At 36.1% G+C, this 24,174-nt stretch overlaps 1 protein-coding gene across 1 annotated transcript; it reads left to right on the top strand.

Annotated features, from left to right (window-relative positions):
* Window positions 1-7,548: 7,548 nt before the first annotated feature.
* LOC139822005 (facilitated trehalose transporter Tret1-2 homolog) lies at window positions 7,549-24,141 on the top strand. Its single transcript, XM_071793513.1, has 7 exons — window positions 7,549-7,669; window positions 9,723-10,115; window positions 18,801-18,984; window positions 19,184-19,355; window positions 19,490-19,762; window positions 20,547-20,855; window positions 21,874-24,141. Exons 2-7 carry the CDS (start codon window positions 9,890-9,892, stop codon window positions 22,300-22,302), a joined length of 1,593 nt encoding a protein of 530 aa, XP_071649614.1. The 5' UTR covers window positions 7,549-7,669; window positions 9,723-9,889; the 3' UTR covers window positions 22,303-24,141.
* Window positions 24,142-24,174: the final 33 nt, after the last annotated feature.

Raw genomic sequence — 24,174 nt, forward strand, 5'->3', positions numbered from 1 at the left:
ATGGTGTCTTCGCTCGGGTCTCGGGTGCTGAGACACCCGTTGCAAGCTGAAATTGGCACACGAGTAGCTTCAACCCGAAGCGTTTTATTTAAAACAATGTTACAGCCCGTTGTCAAGGCACGTGCTTCGGCTTGAAGCTACTCGTGAGCCAAGTTCAGCTTACAACGGGTGTCTCAGCACGGGCACAACAATATACATATAATAAATAAATTTTTAGTTTGTCATAAATATTGGAAAATATGTTGAAAACAGGAATGAAAAATTAATATATTGGAAATATATTGTTTTAAACTTCTTGATACATTATTAAAATATTAATTTTAACAATAAAAATATTGTTATAAACCCCTATTAATAATATATTGTTATAAATTCTTTAATACATTATTACAAGTTAATAATATATTAGACGCGAATATAATTTATTCAAGTTTATTACACATAATGCGATTTGAGTAATAAATAAATTTTTGAATAATAAAAAAATATTAATTTTTCATTTTTCTTTATTTTCTAAACTTATCTTTTTTGCAACTGCATAAAAATAGCGATCCTGAAATAAGTATTTCCTAAGATGATTAATGTAAAGCAATTCCCATTAAAAACTGCGCTTGTTTTGAAAATTATGCGATAACGCGCGTCATTATCTCTCTAGCTGTTCTAGAGTACATATAGATAGAGCACAAATATAGAACCCTACCACTGAAGAATGAAGAAAAATGTAAGTTAGTATATTGACATTTTATATTTATTACTTTTTTTTTACGTGAATGGCGTCTTCAAGACGAGTAGAATATCTTACGGTAAGATAACGCAGATTACGATTGAGGCTATCGAGGAGCTGTTTAACCGCTATTGATTAAAGTCGCAAACAATTTAACGTAAATTGTGTGATAAAATTTAATTTTCCTTTTATAATATCGTGTTTTCGTCCACTTGATGTTTAACATTTAAATTTTAGAATTGCACAGTCCAAAATTTTACCTAAAAAAAACAACTATAAATGACGTAATTCATTGATTGAAAAATGTTCTATGCGCCAGTACTATAGAAGAACAGACATTATTTTTGAGAGAGAGATAGAGAAAGGAGGGGAGATTTATAATATACAGAAAAAAGTAAGAAATATTCTTTTCGAATTTTTTTCAAACAAATCAAGATTATTTGAAAAAAGATTTAAAATCCTCTCTACGGATTTTAAATTCAGTTTTTAATATCAACTTTTTGAATTGTATATATTTAGAAGTAATTTTTGTTCGACAGAATCGTACAAAATTTACGATAGAAGAGAGTTTTGTAATATGCGCATATTTCTAATCTATTTCTAATTTTTTGACTTTGCGCTTGACAATCTTGCGAAATACGTAATTAGAAGTGTTTGCTGTCTGAAACAGATGTCTTAAACGGATGTTTAAAACGACGTTGCTTCACGTCATCGCTAATTGTCTGCAACCTGAACGGTAAGTTATTATATATAGTATATTTCTACGTGTATGCAGCTCACTTTGTATAGCATATAATTGTAACCGTGACCTTCTGATATTGCGCGCACTTGTCATGGAACTTCCCTCTGCAGACGTATTGATAAAATAACGATTGTTGAATCGATCGGCATACATTCAATTTTTTATTGCTCCAAGGTTATCGTAGAAAGTACGAAGTTATCACCGTTTTTTTTTAAACCAACGAACGAGATTAGAATGCGATTACCATTAATTCTTTCGTATGCGCATGTATGTGTACATATATACATTGTATGCGTGTATATAGACATATATGAGAAATTCTAAATTTAAAAATATTTTACATCAATACATAATTCAAATGCAAAAGATAATTTTTCTCAATTTTTTCTCAAAGACAATTTAAACAATTCTCTCTTAGTTCTTTTAAACATTCATTATCTTATGGTCTTTGTTACATTTTCTTTCATTGTAACTTGTAAGGTTGTTATTCTCATATTCTTCTTTCAGTATCTTATTCTGCGTCTCTTGCTGATGTTAGTAATTGTAATCATATTATTTGTGCTAAAAGAATCTCTTTCGTACATCCCGTTTGTACATAAGTAAATAAATAACTAATAAAACAGCTACTTAATATTGAAAATGTACATAAATATGTTAATTCAATTATTATAATTCGCACTTTTTAGTTACTTTAAACTAAATTTCAATATATCCAGATTTAACGACTTGATCCGTTTTTTGAGAAATACTAAATATTGAAATGCTGACGGCAAACAATGGTGTCTCATTAAATTTTCATCGAGGTAATGTCTAACTGAGGTTCATCAAGAAATAATTAACAGCAACGCGATAAAATGAGTGGATAATATCATTATTTATAATGCAATCGGGCTGAAAACGCTTTTGCTACCATTCAATGAATGATACAGTATCCTGTCTCTTGCATAAGACAATATAGGTATTTAAACTTCAATTCTGTGAGAATAAGTAAATATAAAACTCATGTCGACGGAAAATTAAAATAGAAATAAATCTCGGTTTATTTTCGCACCAAAAGTTTCGTTCGAAAATCAAGATATACTTAAATATTTTTCACAAAAAGCGATTCAATTAATTTTGAAGTAAAAAGTCGAAAAATATATAAATAAACCGAGAAATATCTATAAACGAAGAATATATAAATTTCTCTTAGAAAAAGTTCGCCGTTGCGATAAAACGATTTCTCAACAGTATGACGTATATCAAACTTTTTTTTCATAACTAGGAAGTTTATCGATGGCACTCGAGAAAGTTATATGTAGTAAAATACCTTCCTCGTCCAACGATAAGAAATTATCGACAAAATCCCGTTGAGCTAACGGTATTTTCTCGCAGGAAACTCAAACAAAACTTTCCAGGAGATTCACGAGCTTGCATGCAAGAGACGGAAAATTTTAGTTTTACTACAATTTGCGTGGGATGACACTCCTTTATTTATTTAGAATGACAGCAGTAGCGCGTCAATCGCTTCGGAGCTTTTCGGAGCGCGCATCTGGCGAGTAATTTACCGTTGTATAAATTAATAGACGGAGATATTAAGCGTTAATTAATATTATGGGATTAGTCTCGTAAATAAATTACACAGGGAGATTAATATCCGAAGCTGGAAATTTTTCCACGCGGGATGACGCAGACTTTGCATTCTTAAAGTGGAACACAAATCATCTTTTATGATTAAAATGAGCTTCGTGCGTCGGAATGAATGTTTTTGCCAGCTGTCACTGAAATTCATCTCAAGTATTGTAGCTCTCATTCAACGTGAACAAATTTTCCGCAGTTACGAATGTTTGAAATGTTCTTTCACAGATTTTTTTTCTATTAGTAACGTTAAAGAATAAAACGCATAAATAATGTTACATAATGTTAGATAATGATTACACTAGGCGCTGTGAAAAAATTGTAGAATATTATATACTCAAGTTTCTGGAATTACATTAAATTTTATGAACTAAAAGGAGATAACAGTATCAAGAAAATATTATCTTACAACAAAAATTGTGTTAGAATGAGGCAAAAGAATTATTACACGTCATAAAAGATGTAGGTTTGAGGAACCATTTGCAACGTAAAAAAATATCCATTAAGCAAAATCCGCTTTTAAGATATTCTAAATATTTCGCAAAACATTTGTGATTCCAAAAAATGCATGTCTTCTTCTCTGATACAATTTTCTTGAGGCGCTTCGATTTATTCTCACGTAAGGTGTAGAAAAATGTTAATTTAATTCTTTAACGTTGCTACTGACAAAACATTCCGCGATTGTGATTTATCGCTTGTAGATTGCAGTGGAATGTCCTAATGACGCATGTACGCACTTGCAAAGTGCTGTGAGTAATAGGACGTAAGTACAAAATGAATGCACTTTGTCACGTTTCGCGCGTGGCAATTCCCGTATCCTCCCATTCACGTTTCTCACTAATCCTCCCACTAGTAGCACTGGTTGCATTTCTTTTCTCTTTACACGTATAATGCATTTTCTCACGTATTAGATTATGCAACGCCATTTCGCGAAAATCGCGCGACGTAATGCGTTGTTCAACGGTTATACATCTCGAGTTCTCGTTATCATCGCACTCGTGGGCGATTACGTTAATGATATTAACGGTCAATTTCGCTGTCGACCAGGTTGAAGCACCGAATATCAACGTCGTAATATAAGACTGGTTTCCACCCTAATTTCTTCACAACGGCATTTTATCGTTCGCGTTACATAATACAATGAGACCGTACAATAAAGCAATGATCTTTTGCCTCTGCAAATGAAATCGGAGTTTTTCCTTCAAGAAAAATTTCAATATCTTTCACCGAAACTAAATTGGTAATAAAAAGTAATAGATTCTTATTTCAACCGCACTTCTTCCGTTCTTGCAATTTTATAAACGACAATATTTTAGTATACCTTCAGTTATTTTCAATTTTCTAGATTATGTTGGGCATTTTTCCGCTCTTTAGGGTGTACATTCTCCTCCTATTCTTCAATCGACTTGTATTCAAAAAAATTAAGCAGGTGTCGCCATATATTACATTTTTTAAATCTCAGATTCTGGTATTTACAAATTAAATTAATTGTATATATGATATTTTACATATTTAATATATTATCTCGAAACAGATTTTAGAATAAAGATTTATATTAATAAAAAAAAAGTGTTATTTTTATAAGACGCGGTATCCTAATTACAAAGCTAATTATAAATTTTCTTGAGCTTTCTGACGGTGACGTTTCAATTGTTAGAAAGAAAAAAATATTGTTTTAATTTCGTGATAATGCAGACTGATAATATAGCGAATAACAGTGCAATGTGTTTCCAGTTGGAAGCGCGCGCTAGGAATCGCCCATCTGTGAGGTCCTTTATGCTCGCGCAGGGTAAAAACCGAGGCCAGGTCAAAGAAGGGTAATAGCTTCTTCACGCTGATAACTGGACCAGCTGGTTACCTGTTGCCGCTATTATTCGCAAAACCAAGAGATGGCAGGAGTTTTAATTCTCAATCCTCATCACGTCGGCCCTTTGTTCGGCGAACTCGTCATCGGGAGAGCGGTTTTTTTTTCGACGAATCCCCGAGGACCCGTCGACACGACCCCCGATTGATTAAGTAAGTCTCTTTGAAAACGCTGAAACGTGTCGCTGACGAAACGTGTTATTCGTTCGTATATAATTGATGTAATTGAAAATTCACATGTGCTACCTTTTAAAGTCTTAAACACAGCATGTCGCGCCATTTGAAATGAACGTTACGTAACTGATAGTAATGACGCAACTTTTTTGTACAAAATTTTTAATTTTTTTTTATTTTTTGCTATACTTTTATTTGTAGATCAGTTTATATAATATCAAACAAAGAGATAAGGATTTTTGCGTTCCGAATCAATCCAACGCAATAATCTTCTTTAGAAATTTTTTTTTTTTAAATCAAGCGAAGCTTATTTTTAGTTTTTATAAATAATATAATAGAGACTGTAATGAAGGTAAACTGTCGCAGATTAAAGAGAATTGTGACGATGCGCAAACACAAAATGAATTATAAGAGCGCTGATCTGAACAATTCACAGTCTATTAGGAACGAAAACGCTAAGTTTCTGTTGACACTGTTGGCACATGGGCAAACATAATCACGTGAAAATTATTGACATACGAGACGATTTTCCTCGTAATCCTGCTCATTATGATGGCTTCTGCCATAATATTGCCTCCTACATCATGCTATAATTATCTCGTGATTATGTTTGGCGAGTTGTCAGTTGTGTCAACGAAAACTCGACGTTTTCAATTGTTCTTTAATCCAATTTATTTGCGAATCATTTATATACGACATTGTATCTTGCGATTGTCTTTAATTCACGTATGTTCTAATTTATAGATTTGTCACACTGGGTATGTAAACAAATATAATTACGAGCGATAAATTACCACTTCGTTCGCTATATATTGTCTCGTTCTTTTATCCTACGGGGATGCAGTTGCAGCTGCAGCCTCGAATAAACGTTAAGGATTACGATTGTTTCCATCTAAATTATAGCCCGCGGCATACGGATAGAGCTAGAAAATTAAATTCATCATGCTTAATGTTAATCGATGTTATTGGTGCAATATATTTCAGATGCCATTAGCTGTATCGGCAATTCTAGTTGATTAATTTCTCTCGATGATCTTCCGTCCATCTCTATAGATGGTAACAATTCAGTTTTATTAATTACCGTCGACGTTGATCGGTATTCGCATAAACACGTAATTTCCCTTGGAATCGTGTACAATCGCGCGGTCGATTTTATTTATTCCGATTAATTCGACCCATCTTTTTCACATACAACGTAATGATTAATTAAAAGTCGGATTACGTAGAAGCTCGCGAGTGAAATTATGAATCACGTTCGGCTTGGAGCAATTAGTCGCGCTCGCTTATTAAAATGTTGAAAATAATTCTGTCGCGAAGAACGTAACGAATAAATTGCTTCCTTGTTTTGCCTTGCACGACAGTTACGCTTCTGGTACGATAATTACTGGTTTAATCGCGTTTTAAACGTCGTACAAATTACGCACAAACTAGACGCGCATCCTGTTTGTATATTGTACAATTGATTGATCTACAGTTTGAGTGATCTATCGGTATCAACCTGGATGTCAATTTGCCTTTCATTTGATCCTACTGGATTTCTTGAAATTCATAAAATATTCGCTTTTTTTTTGTATAATTTTCAACTTTGCATTTTTATTAGTTGATATTAACATCGCGACCATGACATTAAAAATTTCTTTTTAGCAAAGAAGATTTCAAAAACTTGAAAGAGATGAAAGAAATGAATTAAGGCAGGCAGCAGCATCCCCCATACATCTGCGAAAACGCAAATTCCATCATAAAAATGAAGGAAAGCGAAGGATATCGTTACGATATAGTTTTGCCACGTCGCTTGATTGAATAAACACGAATGTAATAAATCGCGTGTTTGCGATTTGCAATGTTTGCTATTCCGCAAAACCTGCTAACGTCAATGGATCGATATTTCATGACTAATTTACGCGTAATCGGTATTGAAGAACCGTTATATAAATTAAACGCCTTTATCGTTATCAAGAGCTACCAGTGAGGTGACAAAGATATCGAGATATCGAGCGATTAACGCGACAGCGACACACGGAGATACATTCCCGATAATTTATCGTTGTTATGTAAAAAAGAAAAATAATCGGAGAGTTATAACACAGCTCTCCTTTGGGAAAAAGATCATTTTAACGACAGTGCGTGTGTGTGCGACATCGGTAAGTCCGTTCTTTGCTTTTTTCCTCCCTTCCCTCCACCCCACACACATCCTGTCTCTGAAAGAATGTCACGACTCTTGTCACGACTATTATTCTCTCGCATATCGCGCGAAACTGTCACGGCTATCGTCGATAAGCAGTAGATCGCAATTAGATCTCATCGATACGCGACTTCTTTTTTTTTTCCATATAATACGTAAGAAAGTGCGGCGGGAGGAGCGATTATCGATCCCTTGAAAATTCCGTGACGAAAACAATCGAACAAGTGTGAGGAACAGAATTTTTCGTCGTCGCGATAATAACTATTCCACTCGTATGAACTCGCTCAATCATCCTGCGAACATTCTAATTCACGATCAGTCGCGAAAGAGATAACCGACAGTAAAGTGCGTCGTGTTCATCGAATTTGTGAGTCTTTTTTATTAAAACAAGTGCACACACACACTCACATTGAGTTTTTTGCATTGGTATGCCTTTATTTAATTACAATTAGCTTTGTGAATCAGATTAAGCTTTTTATCCCAAATAGAATAATTTTATCAAAACAAGTGCTGTATATGTAGAACTGCATTAATGCAGTTGTTCTAATAGAAAAATCAAATATGTTTTCTCTAAATATAAACAAATATCTAAGAAAGAAAAATAATTAATATCTTTTAATAGATCTTTTTTTGAAATAAAGATGAATCAAATGTTTCACGAAATTAATAGAAAATATCAGTGAAAAAATTGAGTTTATGTCATAGAAATGTAGCGGCATGCAAAACTCGCATATCATATAAGACACGCTTAAATATACATATTTTGTAATTAATCCTGAAACGCGCGATGTAGATTCACTAATCGTGTAAGGATTGTTTTCGTTTTATTTTAGAGCTTGGTAAAAGGACAGCATCTGTACACAATAATCTATTTATTATTTTTACAAGTTATTTATCTCCGTCCAAAGTTTCAACCGAAGCGGCAACTGCCGTTTTCCATCGAGATCTTCTACCAACAAGCGCGTAACGTAATTGCGTTTAAAACTGAAAGGACGCCCCTTTGCCAAGCGTGATTTACGAGAGTATTCTATCGTGAAATTAAATTTTCTTTATTATTTCTGTATTTTCTCAGTTTTATAAAGCAACATCGTTTCTACTCGTGCGAACCTGCTGTCGACTCGCAATCGGCACGCATGTGCGTAACGTGACACATCGGTTGCGGGTCGATATCGCAGGACGTAAATCTCGTCCTGGATTTTATTGATTTTTCTGTTGACGTAAGCGGACCGTATTAGTAATAGAATTATCTTCTTGGAATTACTTGGAATCCAGCAATGGTTCAATTTATAGTATAGAAATATTACGACGCGTCCATCTCTTCGCGTTCCATCGCGCGGAAAGCCGAGAAAAGGAAGAGAGAAAGAAAAGCGGAGCGGCGCTTACCGGCACACAGGATGTTTATTAATATGAGATTGATGTCAGAAATGCAAATATTAATCAGTATATTAATACATTAATCAGTATAGCGGAATGTCGCGAAACGAAGACGCGAACCGAAAAGTCCCGCTTGGCATTGTTGTGATTCCGCTTCGTGATTTAATCGATCGCGCGCCACTCATTTGCATTAGCGTTATTACAACGTGTTTGGTACAGCGCGTTATCGATTTTCTCTCGGCTTGTATTAGGGAGAACGCCAGGGGACCATCTTCGAATTAGGGTGATACTCTGCGAAGGGTAGATTTCGTCAGCACGGTTTGCTCGCGCTGTAACCGACATAAAATTTGTTGAAGCGATTCCCGTAACTATACTTTAATGTCTGAAGGTTTAATATTAAAAGTACTTTAAGCATGAAAAAAAAGAAAATATCTCGGAACAAATTATTTCTTCAAATAAATGTCTTCATTTATTTTGATGTTAACGCAAACTGAAAGATGTAAATGGGCGCATTTATCGCGTAGTATTTGTAACAGAAATTCTCTGGAAATGCATTCAAATTAGCGCATAATTACGCAGGCGGGTTTAATATTAGAATCGTGCAATTTTTCACTCTTTTTTTCCTACAAAGCGGAAATGTAACTATTAATTTTTTAACTTTATCGCTACGACTGCAATTTTTGCGTTAATTTTCATATTTATTACAAAGCTGAATCTCGTTTCTCGATAAAAAGAAGATATCACGAATAAATGTGTGAATACATTGAGAAAAATTTAAATTACTATCCTGTCTATTCTAAGGTAAATTGGTAGAACTCTTCTTCCCTCACAAACATTTTGATGATCAAAATCACGAATTGAATTTACTCCAGCATATGAGAAGATCCCGAGTAAAATTCGGAAATGAATTCCCGTCTGTCCCTGTTTCCCCATAATTCGACTCGCTCCTCTCGGTCAAGGGCATCCTTTTCGATGGGGTAGTTCCCTAGAAACCGTTCTCTGCGACGACGCCGCGCGACCTTGACCACGGCGGCGCCTCGTTTCAGGGTCTAGGTCTCGAGACGTCGGTCGTTTGCATCCCGCACCGTCCGCAGCGACGGCGATCGACCCGCGATCGAGATCGCGCTTCGCGCGAGGAGCGGCAAAAGAAACAAGTGGGAGAGAGACGTGGGAACAATCGGAGGAAGCCAAGCGAGAAAGAGAGATCGTAAAAATGACCCCCACTCGCGGCAATGAGGAGATAGAGGGGCGCTCTTATATAGACTATGCCTACAGTCCTGTACCAGTGAGTTCCCCTTCGGCAGTGTATGGTACACCCGGTACACCCCCGGTCAGAGAATCCGTGGAGTTGAGCATAGTACGCGACAGGACCGTCGCCCATCCCGAAGAGATGACGGAGAAGGGTTCCAAGCTACCTCAGTTCCTGGCTGCAGGGGCGGGTAAGTTCGCGTCTGTCAATGAAAGGCTAAATCCTCGAGAACAAAAATTTTAAAAATCAATCCATTGTCAAAACATTGTTTTCTTAGACTTATTTATCTCTACTTTTCATGTATTTCTTCAAAACAATTCAACTTTAACGATTAGAAAACATTGGAAGAACTCTTCAAATTATAATAATAAGTGAAAGACCGTTACTTTTGAATTATTTTCTGAATATGATGCCGGTACTTGGTGGATTAATTTTTTTAAAACGTGTATTTAATTGTTTATGCAACAGCATTGCGGATTATCATAATTTTGCCGTTACTCTCTAGTCATTAATAACGGTTATAGCTATTAATACTTCGTTTCATTATGCGGTAATAGAAATTATGTTGAAATTTTTAAAATAGAACTTTATAAAACAAAATTGCAGGTACAATGCATAAATAATACACTGCTTATTTAATTTTTATAATTAATTGGCTATAGTGCTTTTCAATTTTAAATGCGGAAAATTTTCTATTTCATCAACGATGTACTGATGTGGTGAATTTCTGATTGAGATACGACGAATAATCACCCTTGCGTTACACACAACCCGATCGATCAACTCGACGCTTAGGGGACGTTCTTCGCGTCGATTTTATTGTCATATTCCGGTCGTTCTGTATTTTCGAATCTCGTCAAGGAAGATCGTCAAAAGCTGTTAATACAATACATTTGCACAGTGTAACATTAGATTAGATTTGATCCTTTTATGCGCGCGGGATTGTTTTTTTAAATCCCCCCCCCCCTTCAAAAGAAGAATTGGATTGTATTATACATTCATCGGCGTAGTGCAGAGGGTTTAAAACGATCAAATTGAATAATGGGAGTAATAAATCATACGATTTGCTTTTTAATGGTGCACTTACTCTTTTGATATGAGTGACATTAATTGAAGAAAATGCAGAGGCATGGGGACACGCGGCGGTCCCGCCGGCTCCTCACCACGTGTGAAGCACGCTGCATTTTGCACATGCGTGAGACGATCATCATCGATGTCCACGGGAATTGAAATTATTCTCGTGTGCGCTCTGTCCCCCCGTTTTACTTTTATATTAATAAAATATTTCACAGTCGTCTGTTTGCCTCTTTTTCCATCGCAGGAAATAATTTATTGACGCAAGTCAAAGACAACAAACAAATACGCGAGGGCAAAGCAGAATCATTCCGTCTTAAATATTGTTTACGTTTACATATATTATAATTTACGTCGACACGCGATAAAGTCTAATAATATTACTTTATGAATATATGTATATTCGTCGCTTGTAATATATAATTATAAGCGCTAAGAACGAGCTTTGTTCGCTGGCTCCTTTATGAAATTATTTACTTTATGAAAGTTTAGTAAACAATAATGTGATAATTCAACGATAAAGTAACGAAAATATTACCCCAGGTTAATACGTGATCAAATGCAAATATTATCGTCGTAATATAAGGATTTCTATTGTATTTTCATCAATTATTCAATTTTCCTTTTTCAAGTTACCAATAAACAGTAATCATAATAAACAATGAGAGAAAATAACGCGAGCATTTATCGCTAGAATAATAATTAGAAATAACTTTATCAAAGAGGACTTTTATCGTTTAGCAAAACTTTATTGTAAACTTTTCGTTGATACTTTTTGTTTTAAAATAATTTTCTTAAATTGTTTTAGCAAAAAGTGAGGACTCATCATAAAAAGTATTTGAAAAATTTACGATGTTTTTAAAATGGTTTTCACGAGAACCGAAGATTCGCGGAAAATAGCAGGGAAATAAACGTGGCGATTCAATTCGCTACTAAATTCGCGCGACGCTATTACGCGGTGAGAAAGAGGAAGCCGAGAGATAATTATTAGTCTCGATGATTCCGATCGACCGAGCCAAGTTCGAGATTAGCTCGAACTTGAGATATATTAGCATCGAAAACTCACTCGGGAAAGAACGGAGGTACAATGCCGGGCTATATACGTGCCACGATTCATGTCCGTCGGCGAGTCCTTCGCGTTACTCGGATGACGGGAATATTAAACGATTCACATCCGGCGCTCGACCGAATTCAATCTTAACCGACAAAGATCGCAATCGGTTTAAACTACTTCCTCATTACCGCGGTGCAGGCGGCACAGCCTGAGATTGAACGAGAGCCCGAAGTGAGAATTCCGAGTTGGAGGGGCCCGGCCGCGGAGTCCAATCGAATTCGTAATGAAAGAGCCAGCGGCCCTTCGATTGTTCGGTAATGATCACCGGTCGGATCGAGAGCAATTTCATCCTCAATGAAAATCAGCGTTCGATTCTCCCACGACCCACGATACGTGTTTCTTACCGAAACCACCTGGTCAGCGAGAAGGAATAAAATCACAGGAGACGCTTCCTCGCTTCGTGTATCATTATAAGATTTCCGCGTTCGATTTTCTCTCCGCGACACTCCGCGTGACTGAATCGCGCCGCTCGACGGGGAGAATCGCGCGAGGCTGAATTATTTAAATTTCTGCATGCGCGCAGCGCGCGACGACACGCGTCCGACATATAAAAATTCAGATCAGCTCTGATTAGCTCTGCAATGCCGATTCGCGCGAAATCGGAAATCACGCGAGGCGGCGAGAGCGGGAATCCTTGAACGGAGAGAAACGGAGATCCCCGTATCTTAATCAGCAATTATTTATGCGTGAACCGGTGGATTTGATTTCTCTATTTGTTATTAACGTGAACCCCGGCATGACAATCGAACAGTCCACATTCGTGGCATCGACTTGTCCTCGTGACGTCAAAGTTTCCATGACGAAAGGCCAGGATACCTCATGGCCATACGTGCATGTAATATATTTTACTAGAATACGCACGATAGGCGACATTGCATTACAATCTGTCCCGCGAATAAACATCTGATGCAATACATTTGTTAACTTACTTGGCAAAAGTCACTTTAATATGTATTGGAATTTCTGCATCGACAATGTTAAAAATACATTTGTCAGCCTTCCACTCCCGAAGATTTTAAATTCTTCCGTTGTAAGCAAAAAGCTTTAATACAGAAGCTCAAAAGCACAAAAGATTAATCTCGATGCCGTAAGAGATTTATAATGCATCGTAATTCGGAGCATTATCTGCCACTTTTAAAAGCCTAATGCTCCAATCTTGTTTATTAAGTCACAAAGTGGCATTCCTTTGATAAAATACAATCACGAGATTATTTGGAGTTAATCGAAGAAGTTAACTGGATTTAATTGGAAAACAAAATTTTATTATCTTGCCCATGCATGTAGACGTCAAACGTAATTAATATCTTTTAATCTACATTGCTAAGTGGACTCAATGAACAGGTTCTCACTTAAATGTCGATTAAGGCGAAAAATGCGCTTGACATTCATAAAAGAAGAATCTCTGGATTTTTGTTTGTTTTCTCTACCTAGATGTTTAGAGAAGAGAATTTACCCTTTCGGAAACGTTGTTGGAAGTGATTCGTATTTTTCCATATATCCGTCCATAAAATTCGTTGAGTTTATTGTGAGCCTTTTGCGACGAGTTGTTTACCTGATTTATTTATCTTTATCGGTCTTCTCTCGATGATGAGATCTCGCGTAAAAATCTAGTTTTACTGTTTCACGGTATCGACAGCTACGCAATAGATATATCATTGTCGTGATATTTTTATACTCCCAATCGAGATTTTTCCGAATATATCGCGTTATCCGCGGTAACGCCTCTCTCTCTCTCTCTTTCTCTCTCTCGCGCCTGTCGTTAACTATATCGATTACGTTATCCTATCTCGTTGCTCCCATTTTTAATTAGATGCAATTTTGCTCACGTGTCGGATACAGTTCGAACGTTTCGTCGAGCGGACGTCGATGTTTGTCGGCTGACCGTGGCGCAACGTCAATGCGAACGATTTTGCAACGTAAATGACGGTGACATGTAAATATTTACAATCGCGCGTGAAAATATATGACGATGCGCAGACTTTTCTGGCTGTCAAGCGTAAATCACGCACTAATCTTCCGAAACGTAATCGTGTTTCGTCACGTGTCCCATTATCGTAATTCGTTAGGCGATTCGTTCGGCGCGACATTATTGTTCGACGATCGGAAGAGGCCAGTTCTTTTTGCATCAGAAGATTGTATTTCCCGTTAACTGTAATCTGAATTGCCTTATCGCGACGATAAAAGTGATTCTTATAATCGCACTTTTCTTGATCGCTGGCGTGATTGATGATTTTCTAATGTTATTCCACGACGGTCTTTTTAAGATTACATAATGTCTTGTATACAATACATAATACACACACAAAAGAATACATACCATACATTATAAGAATCTTTCAAGTTGAGCTTTACATTGTAAATTTTTGAAAGTGTCAATAAATTAAATTTTGACGGCGCAAATTGAATGTCTTAAGTTGTTTAAGGCTAATAAATTTATAAACAAATACTTTTGCAACACGAAATTTCTTCATATTTCCTTCATATTTCGAGGTGTCATTTTTTTTACACTTTCACTCTACAATTCGCGATTCGCAAGCGGATTTAACTGCGTTTCATTGCTTATCGATTTTTATCGCACGCCCAGGCCATTTTGTCGTCCATTATAATCCAGCACGCGCCGTGCTGTGCGCGTGAACGCGGCGTAAATAAAGAGGCAGATATTGTCATATGTATAATTCGCAACAAAAGAGCGCACTGCGAATGCAGCTTCAACGAGCCGACAAATAAAATTAAGAAGATAGAACTCGTTCAACGACGGGTCATCGTTGTGCTTTTCTAACTTGGACTATTTAATGCAGCATCGGCATCAACTTTGATATCTCGTTCGGGGGCAAAAGAGCATCGACCTTGCATTTTCAGCGGCACGCCTTCGATATTGGCATTTTTATTTTGAAAGTCTCGCCAGATAACGCCCCTCGTCTTAAAATATTCCACTTTTATTTAGTCATGAAAAGATTTTAACCCCTTAAGTGCATAATTTTGCAAAACGACACCTTTTGATGATCCGTAAATACTCTCCTTTATGAAGTTCGAAATAAAAACACGCGGCTTTGCATATCTATAAAGGGCCTTCTCTGGCTCTTCTTTCCCTTCTGGATGGAAAGGCCCAGGACGGGAAAAATACTCAGAAAAATATTCGGAATGCTATACACGAAAAATTGCACATTTAATGGTGAAATCTCTTGAAGCGTGAAATTATCTCATAACAGAATTGCTTACTGTTTCAACAAAAAAATATGTCAATATAGAATATTATTTAATATTGCAGATAATATTTAAAATGTGCGAATATGTAATAGTACGATTGTATTAATTCCAGAATTTTTAATTGCTTAAAGAACTGTATTGGAAACCGTTACTTTCAACAAGTTTTGAAAGTGCAACTTTAATTATCTGATATTTAAATTTCTATTTCTGAAAAGATATAAGGTTAATAGACTTATAAACTTCACTATAATTATATATAGACTTGTAACGCGATCTAAAGTTATAAAATAAATTATATCGGTTGGTTAAATAAACGATAAGAGAAATGTCAAATCGTTCGGCAAGTACATGGTATGATCGATGAATGATATACAGTTACAAAAAAGTGATTATCAACGCGGAAATTTTTCACGATCAAAAATGAGGCATCAAGTGTCAAACAACTATTTCTTTCTTCACGTTATCTCGTGGCGCATTCGTGTTTTACATCGCGAAGCGATGATTCCGGGCGCGTATCTATCTGAATCTATATATTCGCGATAATATTTTGGCACGAATTTATTGCGTGGCGATAGATAATCATTATCATCTCGTGTCAGGCGCGATTAATGAAAAAATAATTTACTAAATTCAGCGCAAACTAGTAACTCGGCAATCGTGTGTTATCGCGCGCGCAAAGAGATTAAGAGGAAATGGCCCCACCACGGAGATGATAGTCCCACGCAAAGACGACGATCCACGAATGCAAAAGTTCCATTTGCCTCGTTACTTGCGTATCAAAAAAGGTCATCAACCTTAAGTGGCGCAGACAAATTGATTGTACACTTTTGGGACAGCATTATTGCGTCTTATAGAACATCTAAGAGACAGCTTAATCTTAAGGACAAATCCAGAAAGACAACTTCATAAGATAACTTCTCTAAGATGTCCTGATTTATGACATCTTTGGTACTGTTTTAAGACGTCTTCTAGATATGCGGTGCTGTCTAGATTGTTTTAGATTGTAAGTTTTAGATTACATTAGGAAGTTCTATGTTACATCGTTTGAGGAAAGTCACAATTTTAATTCTCGTTGAAGATGACTTACGTCAGACCATATTTTTGTTTGCGAGCGAATTTGACATTGATATAGCTGTAGCTTGACAATTTACGTCAGATCATATTTTTGCTCGCGAATTAACAATTTGGCATTGATAAGACTGTAGCTTGATTAATTTATTATTACAAACACAAATCTTGCGGAAATACAATATCCTTGTTTCTCTTTCTGCAATTCTTTTTCTGTAATTTCGTATATTGTTAGCGGTCGTCTGGATATACCACAAAATATTTAAACGCTTGACTAATCGTGTTCATAAATATTTAAATAAATATTGCGTTTGTAATTGTAATATTTTAGAACAATTTCCAATGGTGGGCAAAAGCAACGCCAGTAAAATTCGACGAAATATAGCGTGCTGTTTTCCGCGTGACTGATTCATTGATATTGTTAAAGCTACCCAGGATATCTTTTTCCCCATAGGAACGCGAAGTGCAATCCTGTATTTGCGCCATTAACAGTAACTTTAAGGACTCAGGCACAATGAGAGAAATAAGGAACAAGTAATTAAACATAGAGAGAATCCCGTGTCTTGAAAAAAGAGAAAAGCTGTGTCTTGAAAAAAGATGCGACTACTATGTTTAATTTCTTGTTCCTTATGCCTCTCATTGTGTCTGAGCCTTAATATTACGTTATGACAATACTAGCGAAATTGTATCTTTTGGATGTCACGTGCGCGTGCGGGGCTCTTACGACACATCACCGCCCAGTTCGATATCGCGACGCGCGCGATGTAATTGCATGGCGCATCGAGGAATTACGTAAATGCGATAACTCCGCGACGCGGAACATCATTATAATAATCGCTTTGTCGATTTTTCTATTGATCGCGCGTAGGCTATTTGTAACGAAGTGACAGATCAGCGCATAATTCAATCTATGTTTGTGCACCGAGACACCGCGTCATCTCTCCCCGCATTCGTGATACAGAACATAAATTAAGTATTTATTAACATAAGAATATCGTCGGATAATAACGCACTAATTATAAACACAAAGTTTTCTTCAGAATATATAAATACACTGAAAATATAAATATGCATTGTCCCACATTTATGATTTATGATACAAAACGCAAATGAAATGCTCTGTTTGATATAAAAAATGTAGGATATTATTATAGGTAGCAGTGTTCTAATTGTAAGTACAAAATATTCTTGCAATATAAATGTTCCTTATTTCATCCAATTTATAATAAAAAATTTAATATTTAAATTTATGGACGTGCGATGGATTAATAAAAATTCTTTTACTTATAAGTCTTGTGAGGTACTTAAATCTCAAGGTACATCAAATTTACCTGCGACAGTCTGCTGCTGGATATCCTCTGCTGCATTGCAGTTTAAACCTCTGCTTCGTAAGCTTCGAACGCGCACCGTTCGCTGTTCGGTAAAACCGGAAGCACCGCGGGCCTTGAATCTCACCGCATTACCTGAAATACACAATTATGTAAAACCACTTTATCGCCGGAAAAACCTTCAAAGCGCGCTTTGACTCGCATTTCGTCAGCGGAGCATTGCCGGTAAATTATCTCGATCACTAGCATGATTGAATTGCTAATCTCGAGACGGAAAATCAATTTCTTTCGGGGAAAGGAGTGATAAAAAATTCAATTTGAGATTTTGTTCAGAGACAGATAGATATCTTTCTTAAGGGTTTTTTTTCTGACGAAATAAAATTCTAGCTTTTATAATTCAATGTTTAAATTAATGTAAATTTAGAATTTGTAAAAAATATACAGATCTTGTGTCGCGCGCAACAGAATAAATGTATCAAAAGAGGAAATTTTTGCAAACGACTGTCTAAATAGAAAAACATAAAATTTCGATATTTTTAGCAACATGTTACAACTCTATTCTTATATATATAATTATATAATAAGAGAAATGATTTATCTTTTTCATTATAAAATCTGATTTAATAGTTTGACATTCACATACATTATAGAAACAAAAAGAGGACAAAAAAATCTTAAATTAACAGTGTCTTAGAAAGTATTAACAGTGCAAACATATTAAAAATATAACAAACGTGACAATGATTGACAGGCGCGACAGGCGAGACAGACGCGAATAAACGCGTATAACTATGATTTATCTTCCCGTGTTTATCTACGGCTTAATATAAATTCGCATTTGTAGACTGATGGATATATTATCAAGCCTCAGTAAAGCGATAAAATAGCAATCAAGAGATATTGCCTTTTGATATGAAAGTTGTAGATTAACAACGCGTTCAATTATATATCATTCAATTCAGAGAGATTAACAAGAGATTAACAGCATGTTGATTAAGCGCGCGAAGAAGTTATGCGAATATTCCTGCAATTATTTATCGTAATATTTTTCATTTATACATTCTGAAATTTTGTACAATCACAGGTAGTCTGTCTGTTCTCGCGACTGGTGCCGCTATAGGGTGGACGAGTCCAATACTCCCTAAATTGCAAGCCGATGGCGGACCTTTGGGGTCGCGAATCAATCCCGAGCAGAGTTCCTGGATAGGATCTCTGGTGGCCCTCGGTGCTATCTTCGGCAGCTTCGTGGCGGGATCCATTGGAGAAAAGTGTGTTGTATATAAATTAGTCGTCCGATTGAACGCACGAATAATTTGCAATATAGCGATTTAACTATGCATCCTATTTCCTGAGCCTACAAGTTTGAAACTAAAGAAAATAACCAATCTTAAGCACATCAGATGCAAATACTTGACGAAGGCAACTGAACTGAAGACGACAAAAAACTGATTTTCTCTGTTTTTATAGATGGGGCCGTAAACGAGCACTGCTATCTTCTCTGATACCGTTTATAATTGGGTGGATACTTATCGCCAGTGCAGTCCACGTTTCTATGCTTTATATTGCTCGATTCATATTTGGATTGGCTGTGTCTATCACGTTCACAAACCTTCCTATGTATTGTGGTGAAATCGCTGAGGTAAACTTATTTTGCATACAAGTTGTACATTTATACGCAGAGTTTTCAAGGACTATCGTGCTTTCTACTGTTTCTCGTTTAAAATATAACGATAAATTGGTACTAAGAAGTTACATATTGTTATATCTTTTCAGACTTCTATCAGGGGATCGTTGGGCTCTTTTCTTCAGCTCTTTATCACGATCGGTTTCCTATATGCCTACGCTATTGGACCGTTCGTGAGCTACGTGGTCTTCTGGATTCTCTGTGCCCTCCTGCCGGTGATCTTCTTCGTCTGTTTCATGATGATGCCAGAGTCTCCGTATTTTCTTCTCAATCAAGGCCGCAGAGATGAGGCGATCGCATCACTAGCGAAGCTCCGCAGCAAATCCGAAGCGGCTGTCCAGAAGGAGGCTGACGAGATACAGGTAAGTCAGCAAAGCATAATTTTCTCTTATAAAATTCTCTGCTCTAAAAGAATCTCAGGATTCTTAAGAGTTAAGTATCAATTCGATTCTTAGTTGACTTTTTATCAACACTTCGCACGAAAATTCAAATTGTAGGGATATTCAATTTTATGAAAAAATCTGTACGCGCGCGCGAAAATTATATGCAGTTTGTATAATTTATTCTAATAAAAATTGCTAATTCCATTCGGAGTCCTTTAAGGCTTCGTCGATTTCTCGAGTAACAAGATAGTCGCTAATGTTATCTGAACTGTCACGAGCACGTACTCGATCTCATTGCTAAGCGCATGTCCGAGTATATATTGCCTGTCAGATCACGTTAGACAAACGAGGTCGCGGCTAAGGCCGTTCCTTGATCCTAAATGACAATGTCGCACAGTCGTGAGGGACAGTTATGACTGACTTGCAGACAACATTACTTCCTACAATGCAGAGTCTTGCAGAACTGCCGGGTGTTCTTTCAGTCGTACGTGGCCATATGTTAAACGAAAAAAAAGCAGCTATTACTTCAGCGTTGAAACAGTCGCAAAATATAATATAATTGCAGAAGTAATTAACATTGAAAACAATTTTGAGAAATTGTAAGTGGACAGCAAATTTGCTTCAGTGTTAACTGTAACTATATTTCTTAATAATAATTTGGTCGTTATATTATTCTATTTATTTCAGAATATTCTAGTCAACTGTTACGCTCCAATTTTTATATTTATTGCTTAATAAATTCGTCTCGCTTTCAATTTTCCAGGTGATACTTGACGAGGCTTTCAAGAATCAAGCCAGCATCTCGGATCTATTCAAAGTGAAGGTGAACTTCAAGGCGCTGATCTACACATGTCTCATGGTTTCCTTCCAGCAATTTACCGGTATCAACGTCGTACTGTTCTATATGCAAGACATCTTTATCGCTGCCGGAGGTCTAGTCCCATCGGAGATAGCGGCAATTATCATCGGAGTTGTACAGGTGTTTGCGTCAATGGTCACCCCCGTGGTTGTCGACAAATTAGGTAGAAGGATGCTCCTCGTTTTCTCCGGCATAGGAGAGACAGTCAGTTTGGTGAGTAATTGCCTCTATTTTTAGATTCAAACCCAAGTTAGTCAACATTTTTATCAGCTTCCTCATTTAAATTGCATTAAACAGACGTTTGTTTTTTGTAAGCCTCGTAATCTGGTCGTTCAATGAGATAAATTAGAGAAAAATAAAATTTTGTTATGTATTAATCTGGTACTGATATCCTATAAATATTTTTTGTTGACGATAATTTGTAGATGACTGGCGCGATTTATCGCGTGCCAATTAATTTTCATACTCGTGGATTATATGCAGATCATTAAACGCATTCCTCAGTCGCGCGTTTACGATCGCCATGCATAATTACATTTGCTGCATTTAATGACTCTTTCTTTTATCACTCATCTCACCTTCGAGGAAATCATTCGCGGGGCAAATTACTTAATTACCTGATAAAGAAGATTGAGTCGCGACTTGAGATCGCCACTCGCACGATCCTCTCTGTAGATCAGATAAATATAGATGCGCGATACGGTAAAGTCCCCGTGCTCGGTGAAATCGGTGCGGGAAATATATAACAGCGAACCACGCGGATGTACAATGCGAGACGAGGAAGGTCGAGCATTATATATACGAATTATCATTACGCATTCAAATGGAATGCGATGTATCGGATGTAATTCAGTGTACGAAGCTAGAAAACTTCCACGTGACCGTGTGTGCACAATTACATAATTTACAGACAGAAGGCAGACGCGCGTACAATAACACACGGCAGAAAGAGTTGAGAAAATTATAATTCTTCCTTTTAGGATCTTTTGAAACCTGAGTTGCTTTTTTCCATTAGATACTTTGGAACATATCTCGGTACTTTAGAAATTTAATAATATTAAAAATTGTGAAAAACTTCAGAAATTTTTCATAACAATAATGCGTCATCATAGATCACAATTCTTCTAGCATCGAACATGTTCAATAGCACTGAATTTTTTTGTTAAATTTTGATTTTTGCTATTAGACTTTTATTGCGAGCTTGTCGTGTGACTGGACATTTATTTTGCAGTTTGCCCTGGGCTTGTATTTTTACCTGAAGGAAGTACAGCACGCGAACGACGTGGTTGAGCAGATATCCTGGTTGCCGATAGTCGCGCTCATCATCTTCATTATCACGTACTGCGTAGGCTGGGGCCCGCTTCCATGGGCAGTGATGGGTGAAATGTTTGCCTCGAATGTCAAGGCTAAAGCTTCCAGTATAACGGTTTTCGTCTGCTGGTTCTTGGCTTTTATCATCACCAAGTTCTCCAGCAACCTCGAAGATGCATTCCATGGCAAGTACGGAGGCTTCTGGATCTTCGGAGGATTCTGCATTCTTAGTGTACTTTTCACGGTACTGCTGTTGCCTGAAACGAAAGGCAAGACTCTTCAGCAAATCCAGGACGAACTCAATGGAGTGACTTCGACTACAACCGTCGAGAATGGGACGAAGAAGTGAGGAGGGAATATTCGCCTTCGATTATCCTGATGAATGGTGTACGCGGAACACCTGACGAATTCGCGAGACACTTTAAAGAGATTTGATATTTATAAAAGATACGTGGAGTACAGTTTTATATTTTTATGACATATCTAGAGATTTGACATCATTTACAGCGGAGAAGAATCAAGTAGAATATCAGAATGCGAACAATATACGTGCCTATATTACACTGCCTTTATAGATATTGTTGATATAATATGGGCAAAAATATATCTTTGAGTTTGGATTACCATTCAGTCTCCTGTTATTAATGTTGCTTAAATTACAAAGAAGAATGGAAAACGCATCAATGAACGAATGATGGTTTGATGATTTAAATAAAATGAATAATAAGTAGAAATTTAGAAAGAGTAAAACGGGGATAGATTCTATTTTTGCTCATATATTATGTTTACGCAGAAACAGTTTTGTTGTATTCTACATGGAACCAAAAATACTTCATCGTCTTCCAAACACCTTTGTATAACATGGCACACAGCAATTGTATGTATATATAATGCAGGTCATATCATACATATTCGTAAATACGCTCGCGTTAATGATATACCTTGTCACGTATCATTGTCCATAAGCTTCGTCTTCCGAGCGTAAAGGAATTTGTGATGTGCTAGTAAACGTTCATCCTACGTTTTCATGCAAGTTCCTGATTCTGGTCCGTGATTAAGAAAACGCGGTGGAGTCAACAATACGACTCCTTTACGCGTATTTTATCGAGATTTTTCTAGTATTTCGCATGCTGGACGTGGCGTAAAACATGAAAAACGAAAAAGATTAATTTTGCGGCGTATTTCTCGTTCACGGATGAGAGACTAGTCATTTTATAATACGTCTGCATAGAAAGAAAACGTAATTATTAACAACGACGTCGAAGATATCAAAATCTAAAAGAAAATTTCATGTCGAGTAGCGTAGAAATTTGATATCATTAAAACTGCTAATAAATTGGTGAATATATACGGCGCAAAAAGATGGAGAGAAACATGAAATAACTTTTTTTTATGAAATATTGACAACAACAAGGCGGTTATCGTTATATCTAATCATCTAGAAAACACAATTTTACATAATTTACATACAACATAAATTATTATAATTACGCGAACAAAATAATTTTAAGACATAATAAAACATTGTATTATTAGTTGATTCACAATAATTATCTAAGTTATTATGCGTAATATTGTAATATTATTTTAATAAGTGGTATTATTTATAAACGCGCGATGCATTTTTTAGTCCTAACAACTTAAGAAGAGATACGACAAATTTTTAATTTAATATCGTCTCAGAGTATACTGAAGCATTTTAATATTAAAAAAAATTACTCTATTTATTCTGATATATTGTTTTCAAAATCTAATTTGCCAGATAAAATTATAATAATGGAAATTATAATTATATTAAAAAGATTGATAAATTTTATTGACAAATAAGCGCTGGCTGCATATATTAATCAACGAATAAGATTTTTATAAACAATTTTTAATGTAGATAATATTGACGTTTTGAAATAACTTTTATAAAGTATATATAAAGAAAACACTCTACTATATTAATAAATAATGAATGACACTGTCTATAAGGTTCCTTTTGCCTTTCGCAAGACGTTCGGATTTGTACGAATGGCAAATTAATTAAAAAAAATGACAGACCTTATTCAAGACAGTGCTCTACTCTTTATCTGCTACATATCAACTGTTTATGGCCATATTGTATATATTTTAATACACAATGATATATTTTTGTATATAAATTATTAGAGTAATAAATAAATAAAATATACATTTCGAAATACTGCGTATACTTGTTGCTTACCATTGCTTTCCT

Source organism: Temnothorax longispinosus, chromosome 1, assembly GCF_030848805.1.
Source record: "Temnothorax longispinosus isolate EJ_2023e chromosome 1, Tlon_JGU_v1, whole genome shotgun sequence".
NCBI lineage: Eukaryota > Metazoa > Arthropoda > Insecta > Hymenoptera > Formicidae > Temnothorax > Temnothorax longispinosus.

Coding starts and splice junctions, on each gene's coding strand:
- LOC139822005 (XM_071793513.1), top strand. CDS start 9,890: ATGACCCCCACTCGCGGCAATGAGGAGATAGAGGGGCGCTCTTATATA. Junction 10,116..18,800: donor GTTCCTGGCTGCAGGGGCGG/GTAAGTTCGCGT, acceptor GTACAATCACAG/GTAGTCTGTCTGTTCTCGCG. Junction 19,356..19,489: donor ATTGTGGTGAAATCGCTGAG/GTAAACTTATTT, acceptor ATATCTTTTCAG/ACTTCTATCAGGGGATCGTT.